General features: G+C 37.7%; 2 protein-coding genes across 2 annotated transcripts; both read right to left on the reverse strand.

The window, feature by feature from the left end:
• Positions 1 to 2,756: 2,756 nt before the first annotated feature.
• On the reverse strand, positions 2,757 to 6,566 carry LOC132645367 (uncharacterized). The gene is made up of 5 exons (XM_060362321.1): positions 5,963 to 6,566; positions 5,753 to 5,850; positions 5,572 to 5,671; positions 3,712 to 3,894; positions 2,757 to 3,042 (listed from the first exon to the last, which is right to left on the reverse strand). The coding sequence occupies exons 1-5, from the start codon at positions 6,017 to 6,019 to the stop codon at positions 2,920 to 2,922; spliced, it is 561 nt and encodes a 186-aa protein (XP_060218304.1). The 5' UTR covers positions 6,020 to 6,566; the 3' UTR covers positions 2,757 to 2,919.
• An 897-nt stretch (positions 6,567 to 7,463) lies between these two features.
• On the reverse strand, positions 7,464 to 15,311 carry LOC132645366 (peptidyl-prolyl cis-trans isomerase CYP22). The gene is made up of 7 exons (XM_060362320.1): positions 15,071 to 15,311; positions 14,495 to 14,518; positions 14,257 to 14,344; positions 13,506 to 13,598; positions 8,847 to 8,879; positions 8,370 to 8,426; positions 7,464 to 7,829 (listed from the first exon to the last, which is right to left on the reverse strand). Exons 1-7 carry the CDS (start codon positions 15,226 to 15,228, stop codon positions 7,719 to 7,721), a joined length of 564 nt encoding a protein of 187 aa, XP_060218303.1. The 5' UTR covers positions 15,229 to 15,311; the 3' UTR covers positions 7,464 to 7,718.
• Positions 15,312 to 15,759: the final 448 nt, after the last annotated feature.

The following is a 15,759-nucleotide window of genomic DNA, read 5'->3' on the forward strand; positions in this document are numbered from 1 at the left end:
TAGCCCCCTGCCGGTGGCTGTCTCGTCGGCCACTAGTCGTTGCTGGTCTGTCTGCCGCCGCCGGATTTCCCGCGGTTGTTGTTCCCCTTTCCCTTGTTCCTGTTAGAATTCCTGCCACAATTATTATCACGACGGTTAGTTGAATTATTGTTGCCGCCAGGTGGCGGGGAGGGAGTATTATTATCAACAAATAGAGCCGCTCTGATACCATGTAAAGAAATGGATCATGGGTCTAATTTAACCTCAAAAGCTAGCTTATGAGGGGAGGATTGCCAAGTCCATATAAGGAGACCACCCATCTCATTAACCACCGATGAGGGACTTTTTCCATTCTTCAACACCCCGCCTCACGCCCAGGACTGGACATCTGGTGCATGAGCAATTTAATTTGGGGGCCTAACATCGGGTGAGATGGTCCTGCTCTGATACCATGTAGGAAATCAATCCGTGATTTATATTGATGTATGAAAATCATTATATATAAAGTAGGTATCTCCCTATCAGAATGATACTAGGCTAAATTATAGGACCTAATTACGATACATAAGGAAGAGAATATTTACAATATTTACATAGACTATTACATAGTCTATCAGAGTTATATTTTAGTGGGTAAATTCTTTTATCGTTTTTAAGTTGTATGCGTTGATGGTTTGAACTTTGAAGTGTAAGTAGATTGCAGCCTTTAGAATATGTAGTTCTTTGAGTTCCTTTAAGGTTCTCTTTTATACTAAATGGATTCTTTCGGCCCCATTTGAGTTTCACTTTGACATGTACATTTGCCCCCGTATGTCAGTCATCTAAGTTGCTGCAACACTAACATTCACTCTAGGAAAGAAACGTATACGTTTAAAAGTCTGCTTGTTGCTCGAAGATTGTTTGTAAGGCCAAATCTTGCACTAATTCTGGTAGCATGTCTAAGCTGATCTAATCAGGTTTCTATTTCACACATTTAATTCCGGATCTTCTCAGCCAGAATGTTTGACGACTGACATACCGCTTGGTTTTTATGGTCGACAGACCAGGGGACTAATAGAAGTGAGTTAGAAATGAAAATTAGGTGCTGATACCAAGTGAGTCAGAGGCCTCTCAATTTGTCAAAACACAATTCCAAAATCATGTGGAGCTTAAGAGTACTTGTTGTGTATACTTCTAGAGGACCTAGCAAAACCATCGATGAAATTGTAACATAGACACTAAGAAGACTTTTTTTTTTTTCTAATTTTTTCATGATCTCATTCCCTATAAGAACACATCTGTTGCGACAGATTTTTTATTCAAAGCATGAACTTATAGCATAGGTTTTTTTGTCCATTACACGTATATGTTTATTTACTGTGCAGCTTCTTGCCTTCTTCAACCTGTTTGAGGCATGTATGTTTAATAACGCTGTCATGGGAGAACGGATTTGTACTGTTATTTCAAAGATTTTGAAAATTGAGTAGTATTGTTCTGGTAAGTGAGGTATTAAAAAAATGTCCTTGTTGCAAAGATGGAATGAAAAAGTTTAAGGATTTACACAATTGACACCCCTTAACTTCCACTCTGTTCTCAGCAAAAAACAGAGCAACGTGAATCCTTTTCATTGATATGGGAATAACAAGTGAATTGCTTCCTCACTAACATGCTAAACTTCTCTTGAAAACAAAAAGTTCCAAATTATGCAACTCGTCATATCTAACAAAATAATAGTGTACCACATTTTGAAGGAAATAAGCTCAAAGTATAATCTGCTTTGTTATTGGTTTCTCCTTTATCTGGTTTATCACAAAGTAATAGGAGAGATATGTACATAAAACGGAGGATGCTGGAGGTCGAAAATTGAAGAACCCATTGATACTATAACAGAAGAAATTGGCATAAATAGACTGATTGAAAATTTTAAGCTGGCAAAACTTGAGGGAGCTTTTGGATGCACTGACATGAAAGATTTCTTTTTTCTAATTCAAAACTTATTATTTTCCATCATTTCATTAACTTAAACCCTAACCGTTTATATTAATCTCAGGTGGAAAGTTGTGTTTCATGTGTTGCCGGAAGTAATTTAGAGTATCAGATATTGAGACATTTAGAAACAGGACAGGAAGAAAAAAGAATGACCTACAAAATCCAAGAATGAGAGGAGATCTTCCAATCTGGTACATACAGATAAATCCCAAAATTACAAAATACACATTATCAATTGAAAACTGAACGACAAAATCCTTCAGAACACCAAATTCAATGGTAGAACTTTAAGCACATAACTCATACTTAAGTCACACTCAATAATAGACAGAAAGATCTGTATGTGTAGAATTGGAGTAAGCCAAGTCAGCACAAAGAGGCTGGAGATTGTCGTAGAATTCCAGCTTTCCTTGTATGCCAGGTACAATTGCCCAATAAGATCTAAGAATGCATAATTGCCATATTGACTCTTAAAGATGTACCAGTAATAAACATATTGCCATTTTAATTCTACATAACAGATTCTCTTTTTTTGGGGTACATCGCCCCAACCAAGTGAAACGTCGGGTCTGAAAGAGTTCACGATCTGATCTATCGGGTGTTAACCCGCGAAGCAGGTGATCTGGCTTTATCGCAAATCCGGAGCGCTGTTTGTTTCATTATATCTCAAACAGTGCTCTGCGTGTTTGCGCCAGGCGTATGGTAGTGTTCCTACACCCCTTTCGTATCCTTGACTCATAACAGATTCTCAACATGACAAGAATATCTCTCTATTCTAAAGTTACAACTAAGGCACAAGAACCTAAAGATAGCCAAGGCAAAGTTGGAGATTTTACTAAAATAAATTGTTTTACCACAATGGAAAACTGGAAGAGACGCCAAAGCAACAGAAAAAACTTTAAGATAATCCTGGAAGGCTGGAAAGAAATCTTCTTATATTGCATTTGCAATGTCTAGCATCACAAAAGCATGTTACTCGTCATCTTTGTAAGGATACTCCTCAGGAACTTGCTTCAGAAGCTTCAGCTGCAACTCAAATGCGTCATCCCCTCTGAGCATATCACGAAGCCATGTAACCTCTGTTTTCATCGACACCTGAACACAGGGAAAATGGAGATAAAGTTTGTCATTGCAACAAATTTTTTTTCCTTGAGAAGCTAACAACTGTTATATATATCCAGAAAAAAACTGCACCAAGTTAATGCAGTCCAAAGTTATTACAAAAGGCAATAGATCAGTCTCCTATTCCTTTGGTTCACAAGGTTCCTATAACATCTACAAAGGATGCACGATCTTCCATATATTCATGTTTACACCAAAAAATAAAACAAAACTAAGCACTTCATCTTCATGTTCTGAATGGAGCTGCATTTGTTTTCAAAGCATCTTTGATTCCTTGCAACAAATTTTAGTCTAAAACAAATTGAACAATCTCAAAATTTTTACAGATCCAAGTTATTCATGTAACCCAAGAAGCTTGCATAGAATATTATTCTCTCTCATATCAATGTGTTGACTCCTTTGATAGCTTCCTTCGGAAAAACCTTTGGCCCTTAGATGGATAGTTTGGAGGGAAAGAAACAGAAGACAGTTTGAAGGAGTAGAAAATTGTACATGCCAAAGAGAAATCTCTTTCTTTTTTTCTTTCTTTTTTGTTGTTTACACTTTCGGAGCACCTTTACTATTCCAGGAAGCATTGATGATTGGCTACTATTTATGGAGAATCATGTATAAACCTAGTTTGTATCGAGAAACGAAGCTTACCATTTCCAATGCTCCCCGGAGTACTCCACTTAAGATGTTACAATAATATAGACCTTGACAGGTATCAGGAAGCTCAACGAAGTCTACCAAGGGGTTGTCCTCCAAAATTAGACTGCACGTTGTTCCCTCAACATCCCAATTTGTCACTGTTGCAGTGATTCCTAGGAACATTTTGAGACCAACCTGTTTAAATGAGCAACAAGAAACCATGTTTGGTCAATAAGCACTTCAGCACTGGCATCTACAGGCCCAAAAAGTATAAAGGTACTGAAGCATGATATTAGACAGACTGTACAATGTAAACACTACCAAGGTTCTTAGCTCATGCATATTGCAGGGGAAGTACAATGTATCTCCTTAACCCACAATATCAACTAGAAGGCTGGGCTCTTAACTAAGTTAACTTTCTAGCAATCCCCATTTCATCTAGAGCAATTAAGTGATGCACAGCAAGAGGTCCTCCCTTCACGAGCGTGAAGTGAACTCTGAAGAAGCGTGTGCTTCGGACAATAAGGCGCAACGTGATCTAAGCAAGAACCAGTCACTGTTGACTTTAAAAGATGAAGAAAGGGGGGATATAGGATAAGAATAAGATAGGGCCTTTTGTCATATAAATGCTAGGATTCCTCTCGAGATATGTTTCAATGCTCTTTTATTGTCTCCTCCTCTTCTTCTTCTTCTTCTTCTTCTTCTATTCTTTGTTTTTTTTTCTAGATTTTCTTTTTTCTTACTGCTTCATTTTTGGTTCATGCTCACGCATCCTTCTTTCTAGGCTCATATTCTGTTTTTCTCTTCTACTATCTCTTGCTGCTAATTGTTCTTTTTCTCCGTTTCTTGTTTGTTATCTATCTCATTTCTATTCTCCAATAATTGATTTATAGCTCAAATGCCATGATAATGATAGAATAGCTCTTGGCAACAAAAAATAATTAATGGAGTAGTAATGTTACCATAGCTGTTGATTATGAAAGTAATTTTGCAAATTGATTTCTTATAGCTAAATTGATAGAAAATTGCAGTTGAAGCATCCTTTTGTGGACTCATTGAGATTAAATGTTAATGCAATGTACTTTGAGTTTGTTGGAATTCATATTGTCATTGCTGCCGCACACCTAAATATCATGATTCAGTTGGGAACGTTCCAGATATATTTTTAGGGATAAATTCAACTCCAAATGCCATGTGATAGTAATTGTCCTAGTGAGATCTAATAAAAATGATGCTCGAACACAATTTTCTACAGGAGCATAAAATCAAGAGCAAAGCTACACACTTTCTTATCACTCATAGAGGCAAACAATTATGCAACAGCTGAAATTTTTGTGAAAAAGAAATACACCAGCAGCTTTTTAGTATGTGAAACCTTATAAAACAAGTACTCCCACCGTTTCAATTTGTTTGTCTTACTTCCCCTTTTAGTCCGTTCAAAAAGAATGCCTCTTTCCTTTTTTGGCAACTCTTTAATTCCAACTTTTCACACGGCATATTTAAAACCACAAGATTAAAGGACATTTAGGTACATTTTACGTATCTATAATTTAAGACCACAATATTCAAAAGTCTTATTTATTTTCTTAAACTCCGTGCCAAGTCAAAACCGAACAAACTCATTGAAACAGAGGGAGTATAATGATTTGAGGAAGGTAACAGTTGTATTACTATGAAACAAAAACTTAAGCACCCACAAAAAGGTGCTAATTAGATCTTTACAAAGAGCAAAAGGGTATTAAAAACCCTGTCCAAAAACCTAATATTCTTATACATTGCCTGTCAAGTATATTGGAGAAATAAACTAGCTCAAACAGCATAAAATTCACACACACATATAGTAGAGTAATTCTTTTAGAATAAAAAAGAGACCTTGGCAATGACTTCAGCAGTTTCCTTGAAATCAACACACCTTGAAACATTAGACTTTGCTAGAAACTCGTCAATGAGCCTAATTCCTATATTATAACCCCTGCAATGAAGATCTATATTAAGAGCTACCAAGAAACCCAAGCTTAAGAAAACAAAAGGCAGTAATAGCATATAGTATTACATTTGATCAAGCTGTTTATTGACCTCATCAACCTCCTCTAGATCAGTCAGCAGTTGCCGCACTATTGCTCCATATGTTAGTGTGAATAGCTCTGCGTTCTTCAATAACAAAATACTAGTTATAATTACTGTGAAAGGAACGGAATCGAACATAAAATAAAAAGGCACGATCTCAATTTGTTAGGTTTCTGATAAGGATGTTTGTGTTTACCACACGTTCAACGTTGGCGAAAATGGCGTCTCCGGATCTTGGTACCACTGGAGCCATCAAACTTCCTTTGCTATTGCGATCGCTTCTCCACTCTCTGCTTACTTGTTTATTTGCTACACAAAATACGAATCTGTCTTTTACTCCTTTCTCGTTATGCAAAGTACAACTGTCAATGCACACAGTACTACTTTGTACCTCTTTTTCTTTTTTTTTTTTAGGTGTCTTCTCAATTATTACTCAGAGGACATCAAAATAGGAGATGGCGGACAGACCCTATTCCATCCAACCAAATATAAAAACAACCCTGCGTGAATAGCTTAATTCACTGATTTTCTAATTAAAGATCCAGACACTAATTAAAAATAACTAGAAAATCAAAATAAAAATTATCTGAATTTCTTCGAGATCTTGATAAACTAGCTGATTATCTGTCGCAATCATCACACAGTCATCAGCAAACTACTCTTTGTAACTTAGGTAGATATCTCGACACAAAAACAAATAAAACCCCAATTAGCAAGTGTATGGAAGATTATTCGAACGAGCTTCGCATGAATGTATTATAGTAATTTTATGAACTCCGAGGAAATTGTTGGAGAAAGTACAAGCAACGGGGAATTGACTCGTTCATTCAAAAATTATACTCTGCTTAAATAGGTCAAGTATTTTTTTCATGTATATGCATTGTATATTAAATCTCCTTGACTTTTTCAAGTGTTTATTTTTTATATTTTAACTCCACCGCATAGTAGATGCTGAAGCATGAGATTAAAACTTGAGCTTGACGAGAATGAAGATTCAGAAGAATAAGATCGGAGATTAGAAGCAGAGACGGAGCCAGGATTCGAAGCTTGTGGGTTCGGGATTCTATTTCTTTAAAGTTACTGGGTTCTTAATTAATAATTTATACATATTTGACAAAAATTTTAATACAAATATATGGTTCGGACAAAAGCTACTGGGTTCGGCCACCCAAAGGGCTAGCTCCGCCCCTGATTAGAAGTGTGTTATGTATATAATATAATTGCAACTAACTACGATTATATGTTTATTTTGTCTGCGTTAAATAGAAATGAAAAATCTCTCAACTAATTGCTCAATTAAGCTGATGAATTCTCATTCTAAGAACTTGATTCCCTGAAAAAAAAAAAAAAAAAAAAACAACTTGATCCGCTCCCAACTGACTAATTCAAATGTTGGCGTGGCTTAAAGTTCTACTTAAAATCGAAAGGTTGGCTGGAATATGATGATCGTTACTGATTTTCTTTCTTTGATGAATCATTTTCTTTTCACTGGCAACTTGAGCATAACAAAAAATTAGACTCCCGATCCCGAACTATTCTAAATTCCACTTCGAACAAGTTTAGCAGGTCGACCTCGGACCGTGTTCAGTTGACAATAACGGGATTATGTTGAGAAAAGTTTTTATGTATCCTCCCACAATAGTGAGTGAGAGTTTCACTTATGGTCACCAGACGATTAACTAAATACCAACAGTGTATAGGCTATAGCGCTGCTGCATGAATAAACTCAACAGGCCTCTAGACTATGCCAAGGAAATATAACCAGGTACAGATGGGTGTTTAAATGTACTGAAACCTTTAGTATCCTATCCATAGACCAATCACTATGAGTACATTTATTTTTAGCAGTAACATCTCCCCACATTCAGCAATCACGCATGCCAGCTTTGGTTTGTTCACCTTTAGTATCCTATCCATAGACCAATCACTATGAGTACATTCATTTTTACCAGTTACATCTCCCCACACTCAGCAATCACGCATGCCAGCTTTGGTTTGTTGTTAGCTCCAACAGCCACATTCTCAATCTTCCTCATCACTAAAAGACCATCTCCAAGAACACGCTGTAAAGAAACCAGAAAAGAAAAATCTCTCACATAATCATGGAAAAGAAGTCAATAAGAAGTTTCTTATTTTTAGATGAAAAACAATCGCCAAATGCCTAACACAGTGGGAAAACTCATAGCTCGATATGTTCATCAGAGTGAATTGTATGTAATATACGTTCATAAAAATTGAATCTGATGACACATGAAACATTGATAGGCATTATCTGGCACCAAAATAAGGAATGTATTAAGTGACTAGTCATGATAAGCAGTGGCAGAGGCAGGAATTACATCAAGGGATTTGAAAAAATGCTCAATTGTGTTTAGGGGATTCCACAATACACACACACACACACACAGAGTAAAGGGGATTGAGTTGAACTAACTCCATTAAACATGGCTGCCACTGATGACAGGTAACTGATCAATGAGTTTACAAGACGACAATGTGGGACCATGTCAGGGATGTTGATAGAAAACAAATTAAAGTAAGACTTCAAGCATGAAACACAGATAAATGAAATGCTAGAAGCTAACACAAAAAGCAAAGCGTACCCCAAAAACAACATGCTTGTTGTCAAGCCAGTCGCACTTTGCACATGTGAGGAAAAACTGCATGGAGCAACGAGCAGAATCAGAAACATACGCTTCATTCAGATCTAATCCACTTTTTCCCCTGATAAGGTGGATCTAAGCTAATTAACTCTCCTTAATCACCCCCCCCCCCCCCCCTCTCTCTCTCTCTCTCTCTCTCTCGCCACAAACAACTGTTATGCTTAAGGACATCGTAAGGAAAGGATTACACTTAAGCAACCTAAAAGATCATTGAAATAAAAAATATGCTAGCATAATCTAAGCCCTATCTTGGTTATATGGCGTTCTATTTCCTTTTTCAACATCAGCATTAAACCTAACCAATTCCACGTCCATTTATGCCAGAGTGGCACCTAGTATATGCTCTGTGTCAGTTTACAACTTAAAACTTAATGAAGGGTCACTACATTGATAAAAGGAATGATCTTTATGACTTACCTGACATCCATTAGTGTTTGGTCCGCTATTTGCCTGTCAAAATAAGGATTTCATAATATACATCAAAATAGAAGGTAAGGATACACTTGAAGAATCAAACTTCACATGATTGTTAAACATTTTTCCAGTAATTTAAACTGATATAATTACATACAAAAACTCAGAACAGCTATGAAGGTTTTATGAAATCAAGCGCTTCATTTTATGTCAGTGTTTATGCCATTAAATATACAATTCTGACATATCCAAGGTAAAATTACTTCTATTTCATGCTTGAACATGAATTAGCTTGATAAATTAACTGTCTCACCGCTTTCACGAACTCAGGGACACAAGTCAATTTTATCCTCTTTGATCCTATCCTTGACGGACTCAAACAACTTATCAACTATTTTACCAGAATATTTTCCCCTTCCCCTTCTACTGCAGGAAAAAGTTTGGGCATCAAGTACCTTTTTTTTCTTTTTCTTTTTTTTTTTTTTTTTTTTTCGAGAATGGTAACAGGGATCAAGTACCATCTGAGATCCTAATTTAACGGCAAGAGATTTATTTAAATACAATTATGAATGAGCGAACCTTAGAAATATAAAGTTCAATCACTTTTTACAAAGTCCATGCAACAATATTATAAGAGACTACACCATGTTCTTTTCATCAACGTGCTTCTTTAAAGCTACCTTTGTATCAGATATAACAATTAAGATTAGACCAGCAAGTGAACTGAAAGCCAGTGACACCTCAGATGAGTAAGGTGGGAAATTAAGGGCTTTCAAGCAAAGGGGGTTTAGTGGTGAGGGAATTGAGGGTAATTAAGATTAGTCCAGTAAGTGAACAGGAAGGTAGTGACGTCTCAATGAAAAATGGGTTAGTGTTGAGGAAATTAAGGACTTTCAAGAAGAAGAAGGAGAAGAGGATGAGGAGGGAGTCTTATGGGACATGATATTTCGGAGGAATGTACAAGAACTTTACAGCATGGACCAAGAAACTCGGAAATGGGAAGAACGGAATAAGCAGTTCAATTGAAACCATTCTACCACATACTGTTGAAGAGATATAACACGGATTTCCTCCAAAAAAGTACGGACTCCAAGAGCACCACAATTTATTTATTTTTAACTTTTTCTGGGAGGATAAGAAGTTGTACCGACTAGCCAAGGCGAGGGAGAGGAGGGCGCGTGACTTGGATCAGGTGAAGTGCATCAAGGACGAGGATGGCAGGGTACTGGTGGAGGATGCTCTCATTAGACAGAGATGGCAGTCATACTTCCATAAACTCTTGAACGACGAAGGGGACAAAGACAGTGTGTTGGGAGATTTGGAGTACTCCGAGAGGTGTCGTGGGGAGATTTGGAGTACTCCGAGAGGTGTCGTGATTTTGGATATTGTAGGAGTATAAAGGTTGAGGAAGTTAAAGGTGTTGTTCGTAGGATGAGTAGGAGAAGAGCGACCGGCCCGACGAGATTCCTGGGGAGTTTTGGAAGACTGCAGGCAGGGCAGATTTGGAGTGGTTGACTCGGCTATTTAATGTCATCTTTAAGACGGCTAAGATGCCCGAAGAATGGCAATGCAAGGCGACATTCAAAGTTGCAACAACTACAGAGGGATCAAGCTGCTAAGTCACACTATGAAGGGTGGTGGAGATGAGGGTAAGGAGAGACGTGTCTATTTCAGAGAACCAGTTCGATTCATGTCGGGGCGCTCTACCACAGAAGCTATTCATCTTGTACGAAGACTGGTGGAGCAGTATAGGGAGAGGAAGAGGGATTTACACATGGTGTTCATCGATCTAGAAAAGGCATACAACAAAGTGCCGAGAGGTTCTATGGAGATGCTTAGAGGCTAGAAGTTTACCTGTGGCATACATTAGGGCGATCAAGGACGTGTATGATGGGGCCAAGACCAGGGTAAGGACTATGGGAGGAGACTCGGAGCACTTCCCAGTTGTGATGGAGTTGCACCAGGGATCAGCTCTTAGCCCATTTTTATTTCCTTTGGTGATAGATGGATTGACGCGGCAAATTCAAGGTGAGGTGCCATGGTGTATATTATTCGCGGATGACATAGTCCTGATTGACGAGATTCGCTGCGGAGTTAACGCTAAGCTGGAGGTTTCGAGACAAACTCTGGAGTCTAAAGGGTTCAAGTTGAGTAGGACCAAGACAGAGTACTTGGAGCTATGTTGCTCGGACTCTCCAAAAATGATGCCGCACCCGTGTCGGATCCTTCAAAAATACACTACTTTTGGAGGATCCGACACGCACCCGTGTCCATTTTTGAAGAGTCCGAGTAACATAGACTTGGAGTGCAAGTTCAGTGATATAGTGCATGAGGCTAACGTGGAAGTGAAGCTTGGCACCCAGGTCATTCAGAAGAAATAGTTTCAAGTATCTTGGGTCTATTATACAAGGAGTTGTTAATGACGTCACACGCCGTATTGGTGCAGGGTGGATGAAATGGAGGCTTGCCTCCAGAGTGTTGTGCGACAAAAAGGTGCCACCAAAACTTAAAAGTAAGTTCTACAAAGTGGTGGTTAGACCAACTATGTTGTATGGGACGGAGTGTTGGCCGGTCAAGAAGTCTCATGTTCAGAAGATGAAAGTGGCGGAAATAAGAATGCTGCGATGGATGTGTGGGAACACTAGGAGCGATAGGATTAGGAATGAAGTTATCCGAGACAAGATAGGAGTAGCCTCGGTGGAGGACAAGATGCGGGAAGCGAGGCTGAGATAGTTTGGGCATGTGATGCGGAGAAACACAAATGCCCCAGTGCGGAGGTGCGAGAGGCTGGCTATGGACGATTTCAAAAGAGATAGAGGTAGGCCGAAGAAGTATTGAGGAAAGGTGATTAGACAGGACATGGCACATCTCCAGCTTACCGAGGACATGACCTTAGATAGGAGGGTATGGAGGACTCAGATCAGGGTAGAAGGCTAGTAGGTAGTCATGTTTATCCTTTCTTACGAGTAGTTGCATTGCTCTTTAGTTTCTTGTCCCTTGATTTCGGCGAGTATCTGTATTCACAAAATGGTTTATCATGGTTTATTCACTTTCGTTGTTTTCATTTTCATAATTGCTTTGAATTGTTTGCCCGTATCTGACCTTTCCTATGCTTTTTTTTTAGCCGAGGGTCTTCCGGAAACAGCCTCTCTACCTAAAGTAGGGATAAGGTCTGCGTACACTCTACCCTCCCCAGACCCCACGTTGTGGGATTCACTAGGTATGTTGTTGTTGCTGTTGTTGTTTACTTTTTCTGGGTGATTGGCAGCATGAGAAGCCATAGTCACTTCGTAGAATCTGAAGAGGAACCACGCATAGTCAATGCTTCATGTGTAAAAAGGTAAGATGTGAAGATGTTAATTCCCAAGCCTTATTTACTGAATAAATGAAGGCAGGAATAGTTAAAAGACCCATCCAAAATTGGGCATTCAAAAGCAAAAGGAGAGGGCTAGCGCATGGAAAGTGGACAATACAGCGAAAGAAATAAATGAGCTTTGACGGCATGTTAACATGGAAAATCATCTGTATCAACCACACATGTCCAGCCAAAGTTCTTTTTTTTTTTTTCTTCTCATAAGTTTATTGCTCTGTCTTTTTGCAGTGACATTCTGGCTATGTTGCTTGGATCCCGTAGTTTTGAAGAGTCCGAGCAACATAGCACTCTGGTGGGACCACTCTTAATTTCGATGACCTTTTTTGACAGAACATGCTTTCTAATAATTGTTCCAATGGTGCCGCGCCTTTCCCGGTGATCATTCCTAAGGCATCACTTCTTCTGGCCATATGAGCATCCTTCCAATTATTTATACACAAAATATTTTCCAAACACTTCTTCTCTTTTTTTCTTTTCAAATAGAATCAACACTTGGATACTGAGTATCATCTAAACATTTTTTTTTCTTTGTGAGAAGCACCCCTCATTTAAAGTCTAAAGTCAACTTCCCAACACAATACCGGAAAAGTAACCTTTTTCTCTTTTTATCTATGATATAAGAGTTTAGTCTTGTCTCCCTACTCAGGATATTGAATTTCAGCTCATTGTTTCTTTCTATATTCTCTCTCTATGGCATCAGACTCTGGGTTGAATCCTTCCTCTGACCATTGAATTTCTGGTCACTGTTCTGTAAAAAGTTTTCTCCTCTTTCTCTATGGTACCAGGATTTGAATGTTTGGTGCTGCATTTCAATTTGGCAGGGATTTGCTGGTAATGCAAGCAACTGGCCTTGTAGTGGTGAGGGGATGAGAAAGAAGCTATGGAAGCTGATTAAACTGCCTTTGTTGGTGTATCTGTCACGAAAGGGATTGAAGAGTTCTTTAAGGGTGGTAAATCAATTTTGATCAGCTCAGGGTTTTATTTTATTTTATTTTTTACACCTTGCTCTTGTGCATGGAATCTGACACACCAAGGAGTGATTATTTTTAGAAGCGATTAGAGCCATATTGCTTCTTTTTATAACTCAGGTTCTCCATACTATAGTTCCCTCATTAGTATATATTGTATGCAGTTGCATCAAAAGCAATTATATCAAGTTATACAACTTGCAAAGGAGAAGAATGAAAGTATAAGCTAACGATTCAGCAGAAAATAATTACATGTGAAAAGAAAAAAAATCAAATTGCAATTCCATAAGCAACAAAGAGACATATGAAAGGAACACATACCATTGATAATAGGCCAGGACCAGTGTGCTTGGCGATAAAGTTTTCATCATCAAACTTGCTTCCATATATGGAAACACATCCACTACCATCTCCCTGCAGGAAAAAAGAATTATACAGTGTTAATATAGATATAGAATAAAGCTAAAGTTGTGTTGCTCAGAAGTAAAGCCATTTGACAGCTCAATATATAACCTCTGAATAATTAGGAGCTTTTATCTGTCAAAGATGTAATCCATAGTTGCCTGATTCAATTGCAAATTGAATGCTTACTTTGACATATCATCTTTACACCTTTGAGTAATCAAAAACTTTGGAGTAGACTAACATATAGAATACTGATTGTGAACGAAAGAAAATATGAAACAGTGATTTTGGATTCATTAGAAACTTTAAGAGTTCAACAACAAACCCAGCATTAAGAGTGAAGGGGTCAGTTCTCTCTTTTATTTATTTTCTTTTTCTTTGAAGCATGCTCATTTTCGAACAGATGATGGGGCAACGAACAAGGTGCAATTATTGGAGACATAACAGAAATGTGTCTAAGCCATGATACTCAAAGATATTATAGTCTATCTCAAACATGTCTTAACACACACTTTTCAATCAAAGAAGCACATAGTTAGGGTCACACACAGAGAAAAGCCCTTCATAAAGTCGTCAATCACCCCAATTCCTATGGAAATGGGATTTTCATAACAGAATATCCCTTAATATAGAATCCTAATAAAAGGTTAAGGCTAGAGAAAGCAACCTTTAGGAAATCACCACCTTGGATCATGAAGTCTTTAATCACCCTATGGAACTGACAATTCTTGAAACCTTGTGGCACTCCTGCTTTCCTACAAAATCAAATTTGCAGATGAGTAAGGCAACATAAACAAAATCCAGTAGAAAGCAATATAATCTTTTCACAAACCAAGTAACCAATAAAACTAGCATCAAATACAAACAAAAGGGAATGGTACACGAACATAATTTGACAAACTTACCTGAACTCTCCTGTGCATAGTTGCCTGCAATGAAGCATTAAAAAGAGCTTTAGAATAGAACTTATTAGATAAAATAAATAAGTAACATGATCTAGAAAGGAAAAGTAAGTGCTTTAAAAGCACAATGATAAAGACAAATTTTCATGCCAAGTTGCACGTTGTAACTGTCTAGCTGATGAAAAAGAGATAACATATCATGTATCCTATTAATGATTTCATTTACTTTCTCCTCATTTAACTGCCAAGACAAAAATATTGAACTATCGCTAGTTTGGCATTACAACAACTTGCAGGGGATTTTAAGCTTATAAACCAAAATCACTACTCAGCTAATTATCCGTTCAATTGGTTCACCCAACAACAGTAGCCAGAAGGTGCTAAAAAGTAAGTATTACACAGTTAAATGCAAGTAAACTGGGGGTTCGGAGAAAGGTATGGGTTACCCTCTAAAGCTATAGCTGATTCTTACAACAAATAAAAAGATTAAAAAAATGAATGAGACGAGGATCGTAGACCTACAATGAAGTATGAAATATCCCTCATTAACATACTTAAAGCTTATTAGGGTTTAAATACCTGAAATTTTCAGCAGTTTTGGGAGTGATATCGGCGAAAAGCTCCATCTTGATGCGACCAGCAGGGATGTTGCCGATAGTTACGTCAAAAAAGACAACAGGGTTCTTTGGTACTTGTGGTCTTAGATGCCACTCTACCACCCCGCCGCCAGACGCCATTTTTGCAACTACAAGGTGCTGCAACTAGCGGATAATTTGTCTCTTGTTTGGATTGTCTTTTAAAAGTAGCTTCGAAGCTGAAAGGTAAATAAAACTCATAAGAATACCCAACTTTTTCTTTTGGTTTATTTTTGTATTTTTTTTTTTTTACTTAAAACAAACCCTCAGTTTGGATGGTTGTTTCCCTGGTTCTGTATAGTGTGGTATGCTACGGTATGCCAGTATGGTATTGTATTATATTGTACTGTATTAGTGAATATAATAATTGAATAGATTATATTGTTTGTTGTGATTTAATAACGTTTGTATTATTTCGTTTGACTGGATGGTGCTATATAATAACTTGTAAGTTTACTAAAATAACTTTAACTCTTAATTAGAAATTAGTTTATATATATTAATAAAACTCATGTAAAGAATAAAATAGGAACTTTAAAAAATAAGTAGGTAATTGGTGGGGGTGGTGGAGGGTGGGTGGTGTATGGTGGGTGGTTGTGGGATGAGGATGGGGGTGAGTGGTTGTGTGAATGG

The sequence above is a fragment of the Lycium barbarum genome, chromosome 6 (genome assembly GCF_019175385.1).
Source record: "Lycium barbarum isolate Lr01 chromosome 6, ASM1917538v2, whole genome shotgun sequence".
Lineage (NCBI taxonomy): Eukaryota > Viridiplantae > Streptophyta > Magnoliopsida > Solanales > Solanaceae > Lycium > Lycium barbarum.